The sequence below is a fragment of the Microcebus murinus genome, chromosome 1, assembly GCF_040939455.1.
Source record: "Microcebus murinus isolate Inina chromosome 1, M.murinus_Inina_mat1.0, whole genome shotgun sequence".
Lineage (NCBI taxonomy): Eukaryota > Metazoa > Chordata > Mammalia > Primates > Cheirogaleidae > Microcebus > Microcebus murinus.
Window position 1 is genome coordinate 64673192 of NC_134104.1, and position 14968 is coordinate 64688159.

Below are 14968 nucleotides of genomic sequence, written 5' to 3' on the forward strand. Positions count from 1 at the left end.
GCCAGACTAATAAAATGACAGCTACCATGTATTAAAACCTATGAGTCAGGCACTATATAATGCTTTTTTATATACTTATATTTTTATCTTTCATAATCCCCAAAACAACCATGTGTGGTAAGTAATATTATATATTTCACTTAGGAGGATGGTCTCCAGTTCCATCCATATTGTTGCAAAAGGTATTAATTCACTTTTTTTTGTTTTTTGTTTTTTGAGACAGAGTCTTGCTTTGTTGCTCAGGCTAGAGTGAGTGCCGTGGCATCAGGCTAGCTCACAGCAACCTCAAACTCCTGGTCTCAAGCAATCCTACCGCCTCAGCCTTCCAAGTAGCTGGGACTATAGGCATGCACCATCATGCCCGGCTAATTTTATATATATATTAGTTGGCCAATTAATTTCTTTCTATTTATAGTAGAGACGGGGTCTCGCTCTTGCTCAGGCTGGTTTCGAACTCCTGACCTCGAGCAATCCTCTCGCCTTGGCCTCCCAGAGTGCTAGGATTACAGGCGTGAGCCACCGGCGCCTGGCCTTAATTCACTTTTTATGGCTGAGCAGTACTCCATGATGTACATATACCACAGTTTATTAATCCACTCACGAATTGATGAGCACTTGGATTGATCCCACATCTTTGTGATTGTGAATTGTGCTGCAATAAACATGCAGGTGTCTTTTTGATAAAATGACTTTTTTTTCCTTTGGGTAAATACCCAGCAGTGGGATTGCTGGATCAAATGGTAGGTCTACTTTTAGTTCTTTGAGGAATCTCCATATTATTTTCCATAGAGGTTGCACTAGTGTGCAGTCCCACCAACAGTGTATAAGTGTTCCTTCCTCTCCACATGCATGCCAACATCTATTGTTTTGGGACTTTTTGATAAAAGCCATTCTCACTGGGGTTAGGTGATATCTTATTGTGGTTTTGATTTGCATTTTTCTGATGATTAGAGATGTTGAGCATTTTTTCATATGTTTCTTGGCCATTAGTCTATCTTCTTTTGAAAAGCTGCCGTTCACATCTTTTGCCCACTTTTTAATGGGGCTGTTTGTCTTTTTCTTGCTTATTTGCTTGAGTTATTTGTAGACACTGGTTATTAGCCCTTTATTCGATGTACAGCATGCAAATATTTTCTTCCATTCTATAGGTTATTTGCTCTATTGATTGTTTCCTTAGCGGTACAGAAGCATTTTGATTTAATCAAGTCTCATTTATTTATTTTTGTTGTTGCTGTGATTGCCCTTGGGCTCTTCATAAATTCTTTGCCTACGCTGATATTTAGAAAAGTTTTTCCAACATTTTCTTCTGGAATTCTTATGGTTTCATGTCTTAGATTTAAGTTTGTTATCCATCTTGAATTAATTTTTGTGAGTGGTGAGAGATTGGATTCTGTTTCGATCTTTACATGTGGCTACACAATTTTCCCAACATCTTTATAGAATAGGGCTTCTTTCTCCCAGTGTGTATTGTTGTCTACTTTGTCAAAGATCAGATGGCAATATGTAATTAGTTTTGTATCTGTATTCTCTGTTCTATTCCATTGGCCTATGTCTCTATTTTTTATTACTTGTAAAAAATAGGTCCACTGGTCTATGTCTCCATTTTTTACTGCTTGTTTACTGCTTTACTACATGACCATGCTGTTTTGGTTACTATAGCCTTGTAGTATAGTTTAAAGTCTGGTAAAGTGATGCTGCCAGATTTTTTCCTTTTGCTTAAGGTTGCTCTTTGGCTATTTAGGCTCTTTTCTGGTTCCAAACAAAGCATAGAATTATTTTTTTTCTAGATCTACAAAAATGCATTACTTCCTAATTATTTGAATACATTCTGCTATTATCTGTGCTCTTGAGTTATTTATGTCTCTTGTATCTGCATAGCAGACATGTCATATAATAGTGTGCTACTGTTTATCTCTTCCCAACTCTGTGGTCACTGATATCACACTGAGAATGTAGTCAGCTATAGTGGGAATATTTACACCATGGAATTGGCAAACACTACAAATCAGGGCTTGATTTATTGTTTTATTGATTATCTGGACTTAAGAAAGAAATGGAGAAGATGTTAATAAGGCAGATTATTTAAAAGTGGGTCAGTCTGTAGCCAAAACATTGTAAAAAGAACAAACGATTAAGGAAATAAATTCTTCCAGTATTTGTAAACAATCACTCAATTCAGTAAAGAAGTAATCACGTCATTGAAAAAGAAGAGTTCTGATAAATGTCTTCCTTGTTTCATTTCCATCTTACTTATTAATGTAAACAAGTGTCAACCAACATTTATGTCAGAACAATACTCGCTCATCAATTGCAATCATATGTTGGCTACAGATATAAGTTTAGAAAAAAATCTTTGAAATGTTCTTTGAGAATCAACTGGATATTTAGAAACTACAATAGAGTATTGTATATTTTATTATTATTTGCAAATTTTGTGCTACATACAACCATTTATCAGTAAAATTTATAATAAATGTACACATATATGCAAACTTTTTTTCCCAGAGAGTTGGTTGTTCAATATTTAACGGCATATCACTGGTGGAGATCATGCATGTTATGGCGTGGTAATAAAACATTATATGTTTCTCTTTTTGTTTTTAATATGCTCTAGATTGTACTCTCTGAGAGTGAATGCTTGTCTTGAGACATGTGCATGTGTGTCAGATTCAATAGTTACCTAATGGAAATGGCCAGAAAGGGTCTTTACACACATTTTGGAAGTTCAAGTCTCCTCTGGGATCTTCTGGGAAGCCACCTCCACCTCCCGCCCAACTGAAATATTAGTGACCCTAAATTACTCCTATTTGGGAAAATGCACCATTATGGATTACTGTCCTGGAAGATTGAGGAATATGGGAGACTTTCCCTACAGAGGTTTAAAGAAGGTAAAACTTCTAAAAGCGACCTGAGCATAGGGAGTAAGGCCAAAACTGGATGTGTCCACTAGGTGACTCTCTTCGAGGATTGAACTTCTTGGAGTGCTTCTTCCTATGCTACATCCTATTTGGGGGGATTCGTGCCAGAAGTTCAGGAGCAAAGTGAGGTGGAGGGGTGGGCATGAGATCCTCACGACACACTGACTCAGGACAGAAGGGAAAGCAGCCCTTTCCTCAATTTATACTTCAGTGGAAGAAATGGGGCACCTGATGCTAGTTTGTAGAGAAGTTCAAAGGAGCCTGATCTAGGCTACAGAAGTTGGGAGAGAAGCCAAAATGGGGAGTTTAGATGAAGCAGGGAAAGCGAAGTTCAGCTCCAAAATATAGATATGGGCTGTTACATTAAGATCAGCCATGGCTGTGAGGTAGCAGGATGTGAACATGACTGCTTCTATGTTGTAAGGCAACCTACTCTCCTAGGATCTGAAAGGACACTTGCCTCTTAGGAAGGAAGGGAGTGTCAGAAGGCAGATGTCCCCAAGAGATGAAGAATTGAGAGAGGATAAGCATGCTGTGGGAGGGGAGGGTTCAAGCGAACAGGGTGCAAATAACTTAGGAGAGAACACAAACTAGTACAAGAACTAATAATGTTCAACAATTTGCTCTTTCCAGAACTTTCTTTCCTTGGCTTTCAAAACCTGCCATACTGATCCTCTGATAGCCCCTACCTCGTCCACCTATCAGGGTTGGCTTTATGAGAGAGAGCTGTCCTGGTCCTTTGGCTCCTGGCTTGGAAGAATCTCAAGCCAGCCCAGTGGGACAGAGTGATGACAGACACAAACAACTCACACAAGCATCTTTATTGCGGGAGACAGGAAGCTTACAAAGTGAAAGTTAAGCGAGACCACATTCCGGAAAGAGGAACTGTCTATCTCTGTGAGTGGAGAAGACTGAATGAAAGGGGCGTCCTTGTAAAAATAAGAGGAAAATACCTAATCCCAAGTTTCCCTAGTAACAGTTAAAGATCAATCCTACGAGTTCCTTCACTAACAGGTACCCTGCAGGAGTTGTATTTTGCACAATTTCTGAAAAGAGCTGAATGGATGGAAAAGAGATGTAAATCTCTCTCTTTCAGAATTGTTTTGTGAGAATCTGCTTTTACAGAGTTCCTGAGTGACCAGCAGGAGAATGAGCTGCAGCTTCAACCATATCTCAGGGACAGAGTCACATCTCCTGTGATGAGCCCTTCTTCACAGGAGGCAGGAAACCAACTCTTGGACTTTGATATTCTGCTACCGCTTTTGTTATCAACCAATAGCCATCACTATTTTTTTTTTCTCTTTGTCCCCCTTAAAATCAGGGAACCACTTGGCCTTGCTGCTGGCATTTCCCTTCTCTTTCTTTGGGATGCCATGCCATCTCCCTGTTCTCCCCCTTCTCCCTCATTCTCTCTGTCCTTCTATAGTATAAAAGAAATTTTTTTACATTTATATATCATAATCTCTGCATGAGAAATCTTTCTCCACCTGGACCTTGAGCACTTAGTAGGTTTTCTACCCTAACACCGAGTTTAACAAGATTTCCCCTTTTATGTGGGTTTCCTAATAACTATGTTAAGCAAGGCATGGAATAGTGACAATTTCTCTGAAAAAGGGGTGGCAAATTCCTAGCATTGGTACCCTCCCACTTTCTGTCCTTCTATGCCTGGCTCCAGAACTGTGATGGCACTAGGGGGTGTGATTTTTACCATGTTAAAGCGGCCTTGCCACTTGCACCCCCTTATCCCTTCCTAACACACAGGAGTGATAAGCAGAGCTCCAGTGGCAAAGGCTCATTGTCGATAATTAAGTCCTTGAAAGAAGTGCAGAAACAGTCCCAACTTTATTCTTATAAAATGATGATGTGAATTTTTTGCCCAGTTCTGGACGTCCGGCTCTGGGGAGAGTGGGAGAGGGACCTGCTGATCGTGGTTTGGGGTGAGATGGAAACGCCTTGGAGGAAAAACAGTCATCACTGTTTGGCTGAGGGGCTGGGACAGGCCCTTCTGCGTCCTCCCCACTTCAGCTGGGGCCCAGGGCAGTTTAGATCAGATGATGAGCGCCATCTGCAGGTAGAAAGCTGCAGGCAGGAGAAAATATCCAAATGTTGTTTAGAATTATTATAGACTGGGAATAAAAGCCTAGTAAACTCTTTGGCCCATCTCTAGTTTATTCTGAAATTCAGCTGCATTGTGATTGGGACAATATGCAAGGTCCAGCCCTGCAGGGGAAAGCAATTGTAAGCTTGGCAGAGTCCTCATCACCTCCTTCATAGAGAAACAAAATGCATCAGGGGAGAACTGCCGTGCTTTTCCACCGGCACTCATTCAGAATGACCTGCTTCTGTGCTCCCTCTCCGCCTTGCTGCTGGTGCCCTGGGCAGTGTCCCACTCCACAGGCTCATGCCACCGGGAATCCCACCACCTTCTCCTACTGCCAGGATCTTCAGCCTTCACTTATTTTTATCAACATTTAAACATATCTTCACCAGAAAATTGGTATTAACTGATCAACACCTAAGTGGACATATAGGAATAACATTTACTGGGTGTCGGGGCAGGTGGAAGAGGAGGGGACGAGTATATACAAACATAATGAATGTTATGTGCACCAACTGGGGGATGGACACGCTTGAAGCTCTGACTTGAGGGGGACATGGGGGGCAAGGGCAATATACGTAACCTTAACATTTGTACCCCCACAATATGCTGGAAAAAATAAAAAAATAAAAAAATAAATAAATAAAATTTTCAATTATAAATAAAAAACAAAAACAAACATATCTAAAGACTCTTTTATCTTTAAAATATTGTAAAAGCCAGGAAACAAAAACAACTCCCTCATGCTGTAACCCCACAAGCTGAAACCTAATCCTTCTTCCCTTTCGCAGTCATACTGTGGGAAATAGCTCGCTACCGGCTGCCTCCACCTCCTTCCTCCCTTTCAGTTCTCTCTCTCTCCTCCTCCTCCTCCCTGTCACCTCCCTCTCCTCCCTCCTCCCCAGGAGACAGTGCTTGCCCGGTCCCAGCAGCCCCACAGCCACTTCTCTGACGCTTGGTACTGCAGCACTGGAATGATTTGGCCACTCCCTGGGGCCATCTGTGGCTCACCATGGAGTCATCCTCCAGCTTTGCCTTATCTCATGGCTCCCTGGCATCCTTCAGCAAGTCCTGCTTTCAGTATCAGTCTCGACTCCACCCTTTCTCGGTCCTCCTCTGCCAGCACTCTGGTCGCAGCCACAGTCCTCTCCAACCTGGGACCCCAGGGTAGCCACTCGGCCGAGCTCCCTGCCTCCACTCTAGCCACCGAGCAGCAGCCAGGCTGCTCCTGAAAATGTAAACCACATCATGGAGCTGTTGCCCTTTCCAACCTTCCAAGGCCATTCCCTGATTACCCCTAGGCCCCAGGTTACATGTCACCTCCCCCTAAACCCTCCCCGACACCTGGGCCAGGAGCCCCTCCTGTCTGGTCCAGAAACACCTGCATTTCCTTCCCAGAGCACTCATTCCACTGGGTCCTAACTCCTGTGCCCCGACCGCTCCTTGAGCTCAGTGAGGACAGAGACTGTGTCTGTCTTTTGACGTAACCCAAGTGCGTGGCACCTAGTAAATATTTCACAAAAAACTGTGAGTGTGTTGTTTCTCCCACGTTTCTAGGCATGTAGTAGTAACAGATCAGGGAACAAAAAGCAAAACAAGGAAAATAAGGTAAAATTCTGGTAATTACATTGATTGTTGAAAGAAGTCCCCAAATGGGCAGCAAACATTCCAGAAGGGTCACGGTTTGCGAGCCATTTTATTCTTTTGTAAAATGTCGGCTTGTGGCAAAAGTGAAACTATCCTGAGTTTGCTCAAAGCTGCTGGTTTTAGCTGTGGTTTGGGTGAGTGACAGGCAGTGCGGGGAGCATAGGGGACCGCTGTGCGCAGGTGGAGGGATGGCCAGCCCCAGGGTTAATTCTCCTTGGCTGAGGGCTGGCGACAAAGGTGGGAATGGGGTGGCCAGCCCAGTCCTGGCAGCTGTTTACAGCTCCAGAGAGAACGAAAGGCCGGGAGGGGTTTTCCAGGAAACGAAAGCGAAAGAGGCAAAGTTAACTGCGCAGAGTTGGGGCGGCCCCGGCAGTCGGGGTGGACCAGCCGGGCTGAGGATGGCTGAGTCCCGCTCCTTCCCGCTGCTGGTCGAGGGGTCTTGGGGCCCCGACCCCCCAAGGAACTTGAGCTTCAAGTTGCAGATGTACTTTCAGAGCCCGAAGAGATCCGGGGGCGGAGAGTGTGAGGTCGTCCAGGATCCCGGGAGCCCGTCTCGCTTCCTGGTGCTCTTCCACCCGGAGGACGGTGAGGGGCGCGGGTTCGGGGTAGGGGGCGGACGCGACGAGGGGGCAACCCAGCTCTTACTCCGGGGGCTGGGGGCTGGGGGCTGGGGGCAGGGGCTCGCAGCGGAAGGATCCCCGGCTCCAGCAGCAGCCCTAGGGAAGTCGTGGCGGGTGGCGGGGTGGGGAGGGGGCAGGACCGACTGGGACTCCGAGTGCATCTGGGGCGCTGCGCTTCCAGGCTCTTTTTGGCGCAGCCTGGGTGTGGCAGCACAAGCGAGTGCCCCTTTGTTGCCGTCCTTTTCTGTCTTTCCCTGTTGTGTTGGTGGTGGTTCTTTCAGGCGGGGAAGGAAAGTGACTAAGAAACCCAAGGAGTCACAGAGATTCCTCCTGGGTCTTGGAGATTCCCGGGGTCCTGGGGTCACTTGGGAGAGGGCACAGCACGGTCTGGTGTAAGTGTAGAGCCTTCTATATCTAGGCCCACACTGGAAGAAGAGGGCAGCAAGCTGTAGATCGGCACACAGTACCCTGGTCTAGGGCCTGCGGGTGCTGCTTCCCTCCCTCTCAGGGTGGCCCTCAGATTGGGAGCAGGGATAACATTCTGAAGTGATTGTGGGGTGCCAGGTTTGACCTTTTGGGGGAGAGTTGGGAAAGTTCCTTCCTCACAGACTGTTGAGGGGCTGAGTTCTCCCCACTGCTGTACCTGTTTGAGGAGGAGGCCAAGAGCCCACCAATTAGCTGCTTGCTCAAGGTGCCCACCTGGTCTGCACCTGCAGCTCCGAGACCTCGCTCCTTTTCCGCTGTGATTTTATAGATGGACGGTGATCCGTCAGGATCTAGACAACTCACACCTGATCCTGCCTTCCTGCGGCTGGATTTGGAGAAGCACTGGGGCCAGACAAGAGGCAAGGAGGCATAGGAGGCCATGCAACTGGAATGCCCCAGCAGGGATCCAAAAAGAGAAAAATGAATCAGAAAGAGGAGATGGTGCATAGATAAGTTGGAAGGAGGGGACGGGAGACCTGCTTGGCTCAGGCCCCTGACGAAAATAAAGTGCAATGTTTTCCAAAGATTGATTTCACTGAGGAGTGCCCAGAAGGGCAGCTGTGATGTAAGTCATTTCCCTTCTGGGTTTCACTTTTCCTTGAGGGCTTTTTCCCACTTTGATTCCAAAGGTCAACATCACCATGGACCTGGCCTTCAGCAACACTTCCTTCTTCAGAATCCCATTATCCTTAGGAGTAGGTCTCAAATTGGGGGCACAGACCACCTGCATCTGAATTACCTGGAGGGCAGGTTAAGCAGAGAGGCAGGTACAGTGAGTGTGGGGTGGGTGAGAAGCTGCGTGGTTAACCAGCACCCCACGTGACCTTGATGCATTCAAGTTTCAGAATCTCTGTTGTTTGTTGACTACCGCAAAGGAACAAAAAGGGAAATAATTGTACAAAATATAAAATATTTGTAAAAATACAAACAGCACAGATATACTTTTGTAATGATAAAACAATTTGGTTCTAGTTCTCAAAGTAGACACAATTTCAGTCTCCCTGCTGGCCTTTCTTCTTTGACAGCTGCCAGCCCACTCCTCTTCTTCCACTTAGGTTGCTCCAGTGGCCCCTCTAGTCTTAACCCCCAGCACAGAAAACTAAAACTTTTTATAGTCAAAGTTCCTAGGGGGGGAAAACGCCTATGCAGTTTCAGTTTCCCACTTGAGGAACCACTTTCTCAGTGGCAGGAACTTGGCAGGAACTTGCTAACAATGAATCCTTCAAGTCCCAGGAAATGCATTCTTCTATACAGGCTGTCCTCCACCCTCCAGTCCAGGAAGTGGCCTCAACAGGTGCAGACCCACAGTAGAACATGACTTTATTCATATAAATTTGTAAAAGACAAATAAGAAAAATGAGCTCTCCAGCACTTTTCTGTAGAAATTAGTGTATAGCAAATAGGAACAAATGGGGGCTCATTTTCATTCAGTATCTCACTTTTATTTAGTTCCCTGGACTTCTGCTAAGTTGAGTGTAAATTGACTTATAATATTTTACACTCTGTTTCATATGTGCATATTTTATCATACTTTCTGGTTATAATTTGACTCCCGATCATTATCAGACTCTGTGGGGTAAGGGAACCCATCTTCTTAAATAAAAGAGAATGGAGGCCAGGCGTGGTGGCTCACGCAAATCCTAGCACTCTAGGGGGCTGAGGCAGGAGGATTGCTCAAGGTCAGGAGTTCAAGACCAGCCTGAGCAAGAGCGAGACCCCGTCTCTACTATAAATAGAAAGAAATTAATTGGCCAACTAATATATATATAAAATTAGCCGGGCATGGTGGCGCATGCCTGTAGTCCCAGCTACTCGGGAAGCTGAGGCAGAAGGATTGCTTGAGCCCAGGAGTTTGAGGTTGCTGTGAGCTAGCCTGATGCCACGGCACTCATTCTAGCCTGGGCAATGGAGCAAGACTCTGTCTCAAAAAAAAAAAGAGAATGGAGATGGTCTAAGGTTGGTGTAGGAGAGACTTTCCTCTCTCTACACCACTAAGGTGGTGTAGAGAGAGGAAAGTCTAGGGAATAATAAAAGGAATGCAACACGGAGGTCCACAATTCTAGATAACTTGGCTTAAAAAACTTAGCTTGTTCTCAGGCTTTAGGGAACCTGTCCTGTCCTCAGTCCTCACTCTGGCTTAGCAGAACTCCTCAGGGGTTCGTGTGAAAACATCTGCCCTCCTCATAAAGAATGAAATTAGAAACTGGCTCTGATCTCAATTCTTGGCCTTACCAGGCCCAGCACATAAGAATGCAACATGGTGACCCAACATTCATGTGGGAGCTACACCCAGGAGCAGCAGGGCCCTCTCAGAAGTTCCCTTTCTTCTCAACCTCTTTGCACTACCTGACTTCATGGGCCATGCCTCCTTTTTTAAACTCACTTACTCTCAGTTCTCAAAGGTCTGAGATACACTGGTTTTCTCTCTATCCCTCTGGCTGCTCCTTCTTATAATTTATGTTTTAACAGCTCTGCAGGGTGTTAGCAAGTGCATTTACAGACATCACTTCACATGAGGAAACTGAGACTCATGGCAGAGTTGGGATTTGAATCTAGGTCTTTGGACTCTTATGCCCACTGTTCAGTTGTTTCACTATAGTCCAATCTCTTCCATTTTCTTTTCTACTCCCTTTACTATCAGATGTGAGACCCTGCTCACCACAAGCTTAGGAATTGATTGAAACAGCTTTTTAATTAGGCTCTCCTGGTCATTCTGCTCGTGGCATCCTGAGTCACCTTTTTAAAACATGGCTTTCACCATGCCATGCCCCAGCACCCAGTCCTCTCAGGCTCTCCGTGGGATGCTTTAGTTCACTTCAGTGTAGAATAAATAACGCTACCTTTCTGAGTGCCTATTGAGTGGCAAGTTCTTTATGATGTTTCCTCAACTTAATATTATACATGTAACACGTGTGCAGAACAATCCCCATTAACCTTATCAATAGACAAGAAGACTGAGGCTTCGTAAGGCTTATTAAGGAATATGCTCGATATTAAAAGGGAAGTTTGAAGATGGAATTCAAATCCATGTCTGCTTGCTAAACTTCTCCTCTTTTCACTACACACAGCCTCTCTTGAGAAACTGACCAAGCTATTGATCGACGATAATGAAATCTATAGAAATCATGAAATGATTTTGTAAATAAAGACTGCTTGTCATTTGGCTTTTTCTTTTTTTGTTTTTGAACATTTCAGTTCGGCAGAGGGTTCTGGAGAAAAAGAATCACGAGTTAGTATGTCCAGGAAAAGGAACATTCACGTTAACTCTGCAGTTGCCCACAGCCCCAGATGAAGTCCATGATGTCTCAGAGGAAAAAATTCTAGCAACGGTAAATAAACTGAGGCATGCTTAAGGGGAATTATGATGTTCTTCTAAGGTGTGTGAGATGGGAAGAGGGAAATATAGTGGAACAAGAAGTATAAATCAGACTGGGGTGAGAGAAGCAGATTGTAAGTGTAGGGGGAATGAGGGAAGTGATAGGGTTGTGTGGAATAATGAAGGAGATGGTGCTTTTGTTTGATTTTAGACACATTTGCAACAGTTTAGATTTGGGGGTTATAATGGTGGCTTGGGATATAAAATTTGGGGTCTGTTTCTCCTAGGTTCTTTATAACCTGGAACTTGCTATATTTGTCTTATTTTTACATCATTTTGAGGAAACAGCAATCCATACTACTAATACATGTATTAAGTATTTCTTCAATTGTAAAATGGAATAGTAATAGTATCTACCTCATTGAATTGTTGGATTATTGTGAGAATGAAACGAGATGGCCTGAACAAAGCACATGGCACGGTGCTTGTTATAAACACTCAGTAGATGTTAAGTAGGGGAAAGTCATGAGCTAAGCTGTCTTCTGATTTAGATCTTACCCCATTCCCCAAACCCTTGGTGTTTTTGAGGTTTCTGTTATTTGTGTATTATTTTCATCAACAATTTTTGTGACCATTAAGTGGATATGCTACAACAAGTAGGCCCAGAGATATTCAAGAGTACCCATTATCCGGATTTTTTTTTTTTTTTTTTTTTTTTTTGAGGCAGAGTCTCATTCTACTGCCTGGGCTAGAGTGCCGTGGCGTCAGCCTAGCTCACAGCAACCTCAAACTCCTAGGCTCAAGTGATCCTCCTGCCTCAGCCTCCCGAGTAGCTGGGACTATAGGCATGCGCCACCATGCCCAGCTAATTTTTTCTATATACTTTTAGTTGGCCAATTAATTTCTTTCTATTTTTGGTAGAGACGGGGTCTCGCTCTTGCTCAGGCTGGTCTTGAACTCCTGACCTTGAGCGATTCTTCTGCCTCAGCCTCCCAGAGTGCTAGGATTACAGGCGTGAGCCACTGAGCCCAGGTTGTCAGAACTTTTCATTATAGTTTCTATTTACTCTACCTCTGCGGGCTGGGACATTTTCTCAATGTAAAGAAATTATTAGTAATGTATTAATGCTACTTTATTGTTTGGGTTTCAGGAATCCAAGACTAAAGAAGATGTCAAAGAACCAGGTAAAGTCTCAGTTGAGATCACTGTGACATTCACCAAGCAGTTTTGCTTTTATTAAAGAAAGCACTTGAGGGAGTCATCCTTGTCTTCTTGACTTACACGATGCAGGGTTTGCTCTGCTTGGAGCTGCCTTGGGCTGCATCATCTACATTCATCTACATTCTCTGAGCCTGCTGTGCAGAGGGCGGATACAGGGCTTTTCAGCTCTTAGGTCTCAGGTCAGAACGATGGGAACAACTCTCTGTGGAGTGGAAGATGTCTTGCAACTGAGAGAAGGGCAAAGAAGTTCCTGGGAGGTGGGGATGAACTGACTTTAAGGGCCCACTTGTGCCTAGTGGCCATTGACAAGCAAGGACGTGACATGTCCATGGGTGCCATGTGGGTAAGTCAGTCGGCACAGCTTCCCCGGCACTTCCTGAGCACAGGGTGCTGTTTTCTGGAGCCACAACAGAGAGGTGTGACTCCTTTGCAGACACACACTTCTGAGCGCTGGTGCAGGACTGGCTGCAGTCCTCCAGAAGGCAGCAGCTGCTCTTATTTCATCTGCTGTAGGAGACAGCCAGAGACCAAGTAGCTACTGTGGACTCCACTGCCTAACTAGCATCTAGGCACTGGCCTGTCGTGCCACCTGACATTTACTAAAGAAGCAACTAGTTTTCACAGCTCAGCATTCTGTTATTAAGGGGAGGACAGAGACTGCTGAATGAGTCCAGCAAGAGAGATAAAGTGATACACATACCCAAATCTTAGGGGAAAGGAATTTGAAATAATGTATAAACGTTGTCCTCCAAAATTGAAATTGTCTTAAGAACATAGAGTTTTCTGCAGCTTTCTCTTTTTGAAAACAGCACTAGAATGAGAGCTGTTTTTACTCTGGAGAGGGACGAATGGATTGTTTTTACCTAATATGCACGCACTATTAAACTGTATAATCTAGTGCGCATGGCTTTCTTAAGAAGCTCAGGATTCTTATGAGATAGGAATTTTTGTCTCTTTAGAATAATTCCTGCTTCCCACCCTGTAGATTTGGAATTGGCCCACCCAGCTCCCCAGGTTTATTGTCATCCCCTGAATCCTTAACTTTTTCTTGGAAGATGTCTAAGTTCTGTATTCTCAAGCTCAATTTTAGACCAGGAAGTGGTTTTATGTTTGTATGTTTATGCTTGTGCTGTATTTCTGGAAAGACTCTTACCATTCACTTAGTCCAATACTCTCATTTTTATAATTAAGAGATTTAACCAAGGTCACATGGCTAAATAGTGGCAGTCAGGGTTTGAACACATAGAGCTTCCTCCAGTAGTCATTTCGATTTGTCCTGCCTGTCTCATTTAATGCTAATTGATATTGTTATTTTATTTTTTTAAATTTTTTTTTATTTTTCTATTTTAAAAGTCTGACTCTAGGAGAGGTGTTGTTATTTTATCTTTAAGCTATTTTTTCTTCAGCATGAGTGTGTGTGCATGGTGTCATATCCAGCACACAACAGGGTGATCTAACCATTGTAACAAATGACTCCCAAATCAGTAGCCTGATGCAAATGCAAGTTTATTTCTCCTTCACTTCACAGTTCAATGTAGTCAGCAGTGGGGGCAGTGGGGGAAGTATGGACTGCTTGGCTGTCGTTTGGGGACCCAGGCTCCTTCCATCTTTTCACACCATTGTCTTTAATATGTGACCCCCAAGGTCACTGCAAGGGAGAAGAGGAATTCGTATCAAAGAGATTTATATTGGCCAGGCCTAGAAGTGGAATTCACCACTTCCACAATATTCCATTAGCTATATGAAGACTACTCTAGCAATGGGAATGTAGAAAAGTTGGGAAATGTTGCCCAGGAAGAAAAGAAAACAGATTTGGTGAGCACAGGTATTTTACTGCCACAGTAGATATTTACACATGTCAGTTCCATGCCTCATATACCTCCATTAGAAAATCTGTAAGTTCCTTATCTAATGTTTTTTGTATTTGCACCTCTCTGTACATCCAGTGCTTTTTTTTTTTTTTTTTGAGACAGAGTCTCACTTTGTTGTCCAGGCTAGAGTGAGTGCCGTGGCGTCAGCCTAGCTCACAGCAACCTCAAACTCCTGGGCTTGAGTGATCCTTCTGCCTCAGCCCCCCGAGTAGCTGGGACTACAGGCATGTGCCACCATGCCCGGCTAATTTTTTATATATATATCAGTTGGCCAATTAATTTCTTTCTATTTATAGTAGAGACGGGGTCTCGCTCTTGCTCAGGCTGGTTTTGAACTCCTGACCTCGAGCAATCTGCCCGCCTCGGCCTCCCAAGAGCTAGGATTACAGGCGTGAGCCACAGCGCCCGGCCCATCCAGTGCTTTGAACATGATAAGGGCCCCCATTGACTAGTTCACAGAATGTATAAAGGTCATATCATACGCCCTATGCTTCCCTGGACAAGCATAGAGTGAGGCTGACCTTGTGTGTATGTGTAAGTCACTTATGGTCAGCAGTGGAGAGGGACAGCCAGCTGAGGTGGTTGCTGCTCAGTGAGCTTGGTGTATGCAACAGCTCTCTCGGCCGTTTTACCTTCCATGTGTATTCCTTACTCCTTCATTGCAAGTGTCTTTTTTCCACTTCAGCGATGGGAACTTACTCCTTCTTGGAATATGATATATTAGAAGATGCCCACGTTTGAGTATCATCAGATATTCTTGCTTTGCTCGGGTGACCCATGCAGTAAATCTC

The 14968-nt window shown here is 44.4% G+C and overlaps 1 protein-coding gene across 2 annotated transcripts in view; it reads left to right on the plus strand.

Annotated features, from left to right (window-relative positions):
• Positions 1–6804: 6804 nt before the first annotated feature.
• The window catches only part of PARP14 (poly(ADP-ribose) polymerase family member 14), a 41338-nt gene continuing 33174 nt past the window's right edge, over positions 6805–14968 (plus strand). For both annotated transcript variants that reach the window (XM_012780481.3, XM_012780482.3), the window contains exons 1-3: positions 6805–7248; positions 10965–11098; positions 12236–12269. In XM_012780481.3, coding sequence (XP_012635935.2) covers positions 6852–7248; positions 10965–11098; positions 12236–12269 — 565 coding nt within the window. In that variant the 5' untranslated portion in view covers positions 6805–6851. The remainder of the gene's footprint in view (positions 7249–10964; positions 11099–12235; positions 12270–14968) is intronic.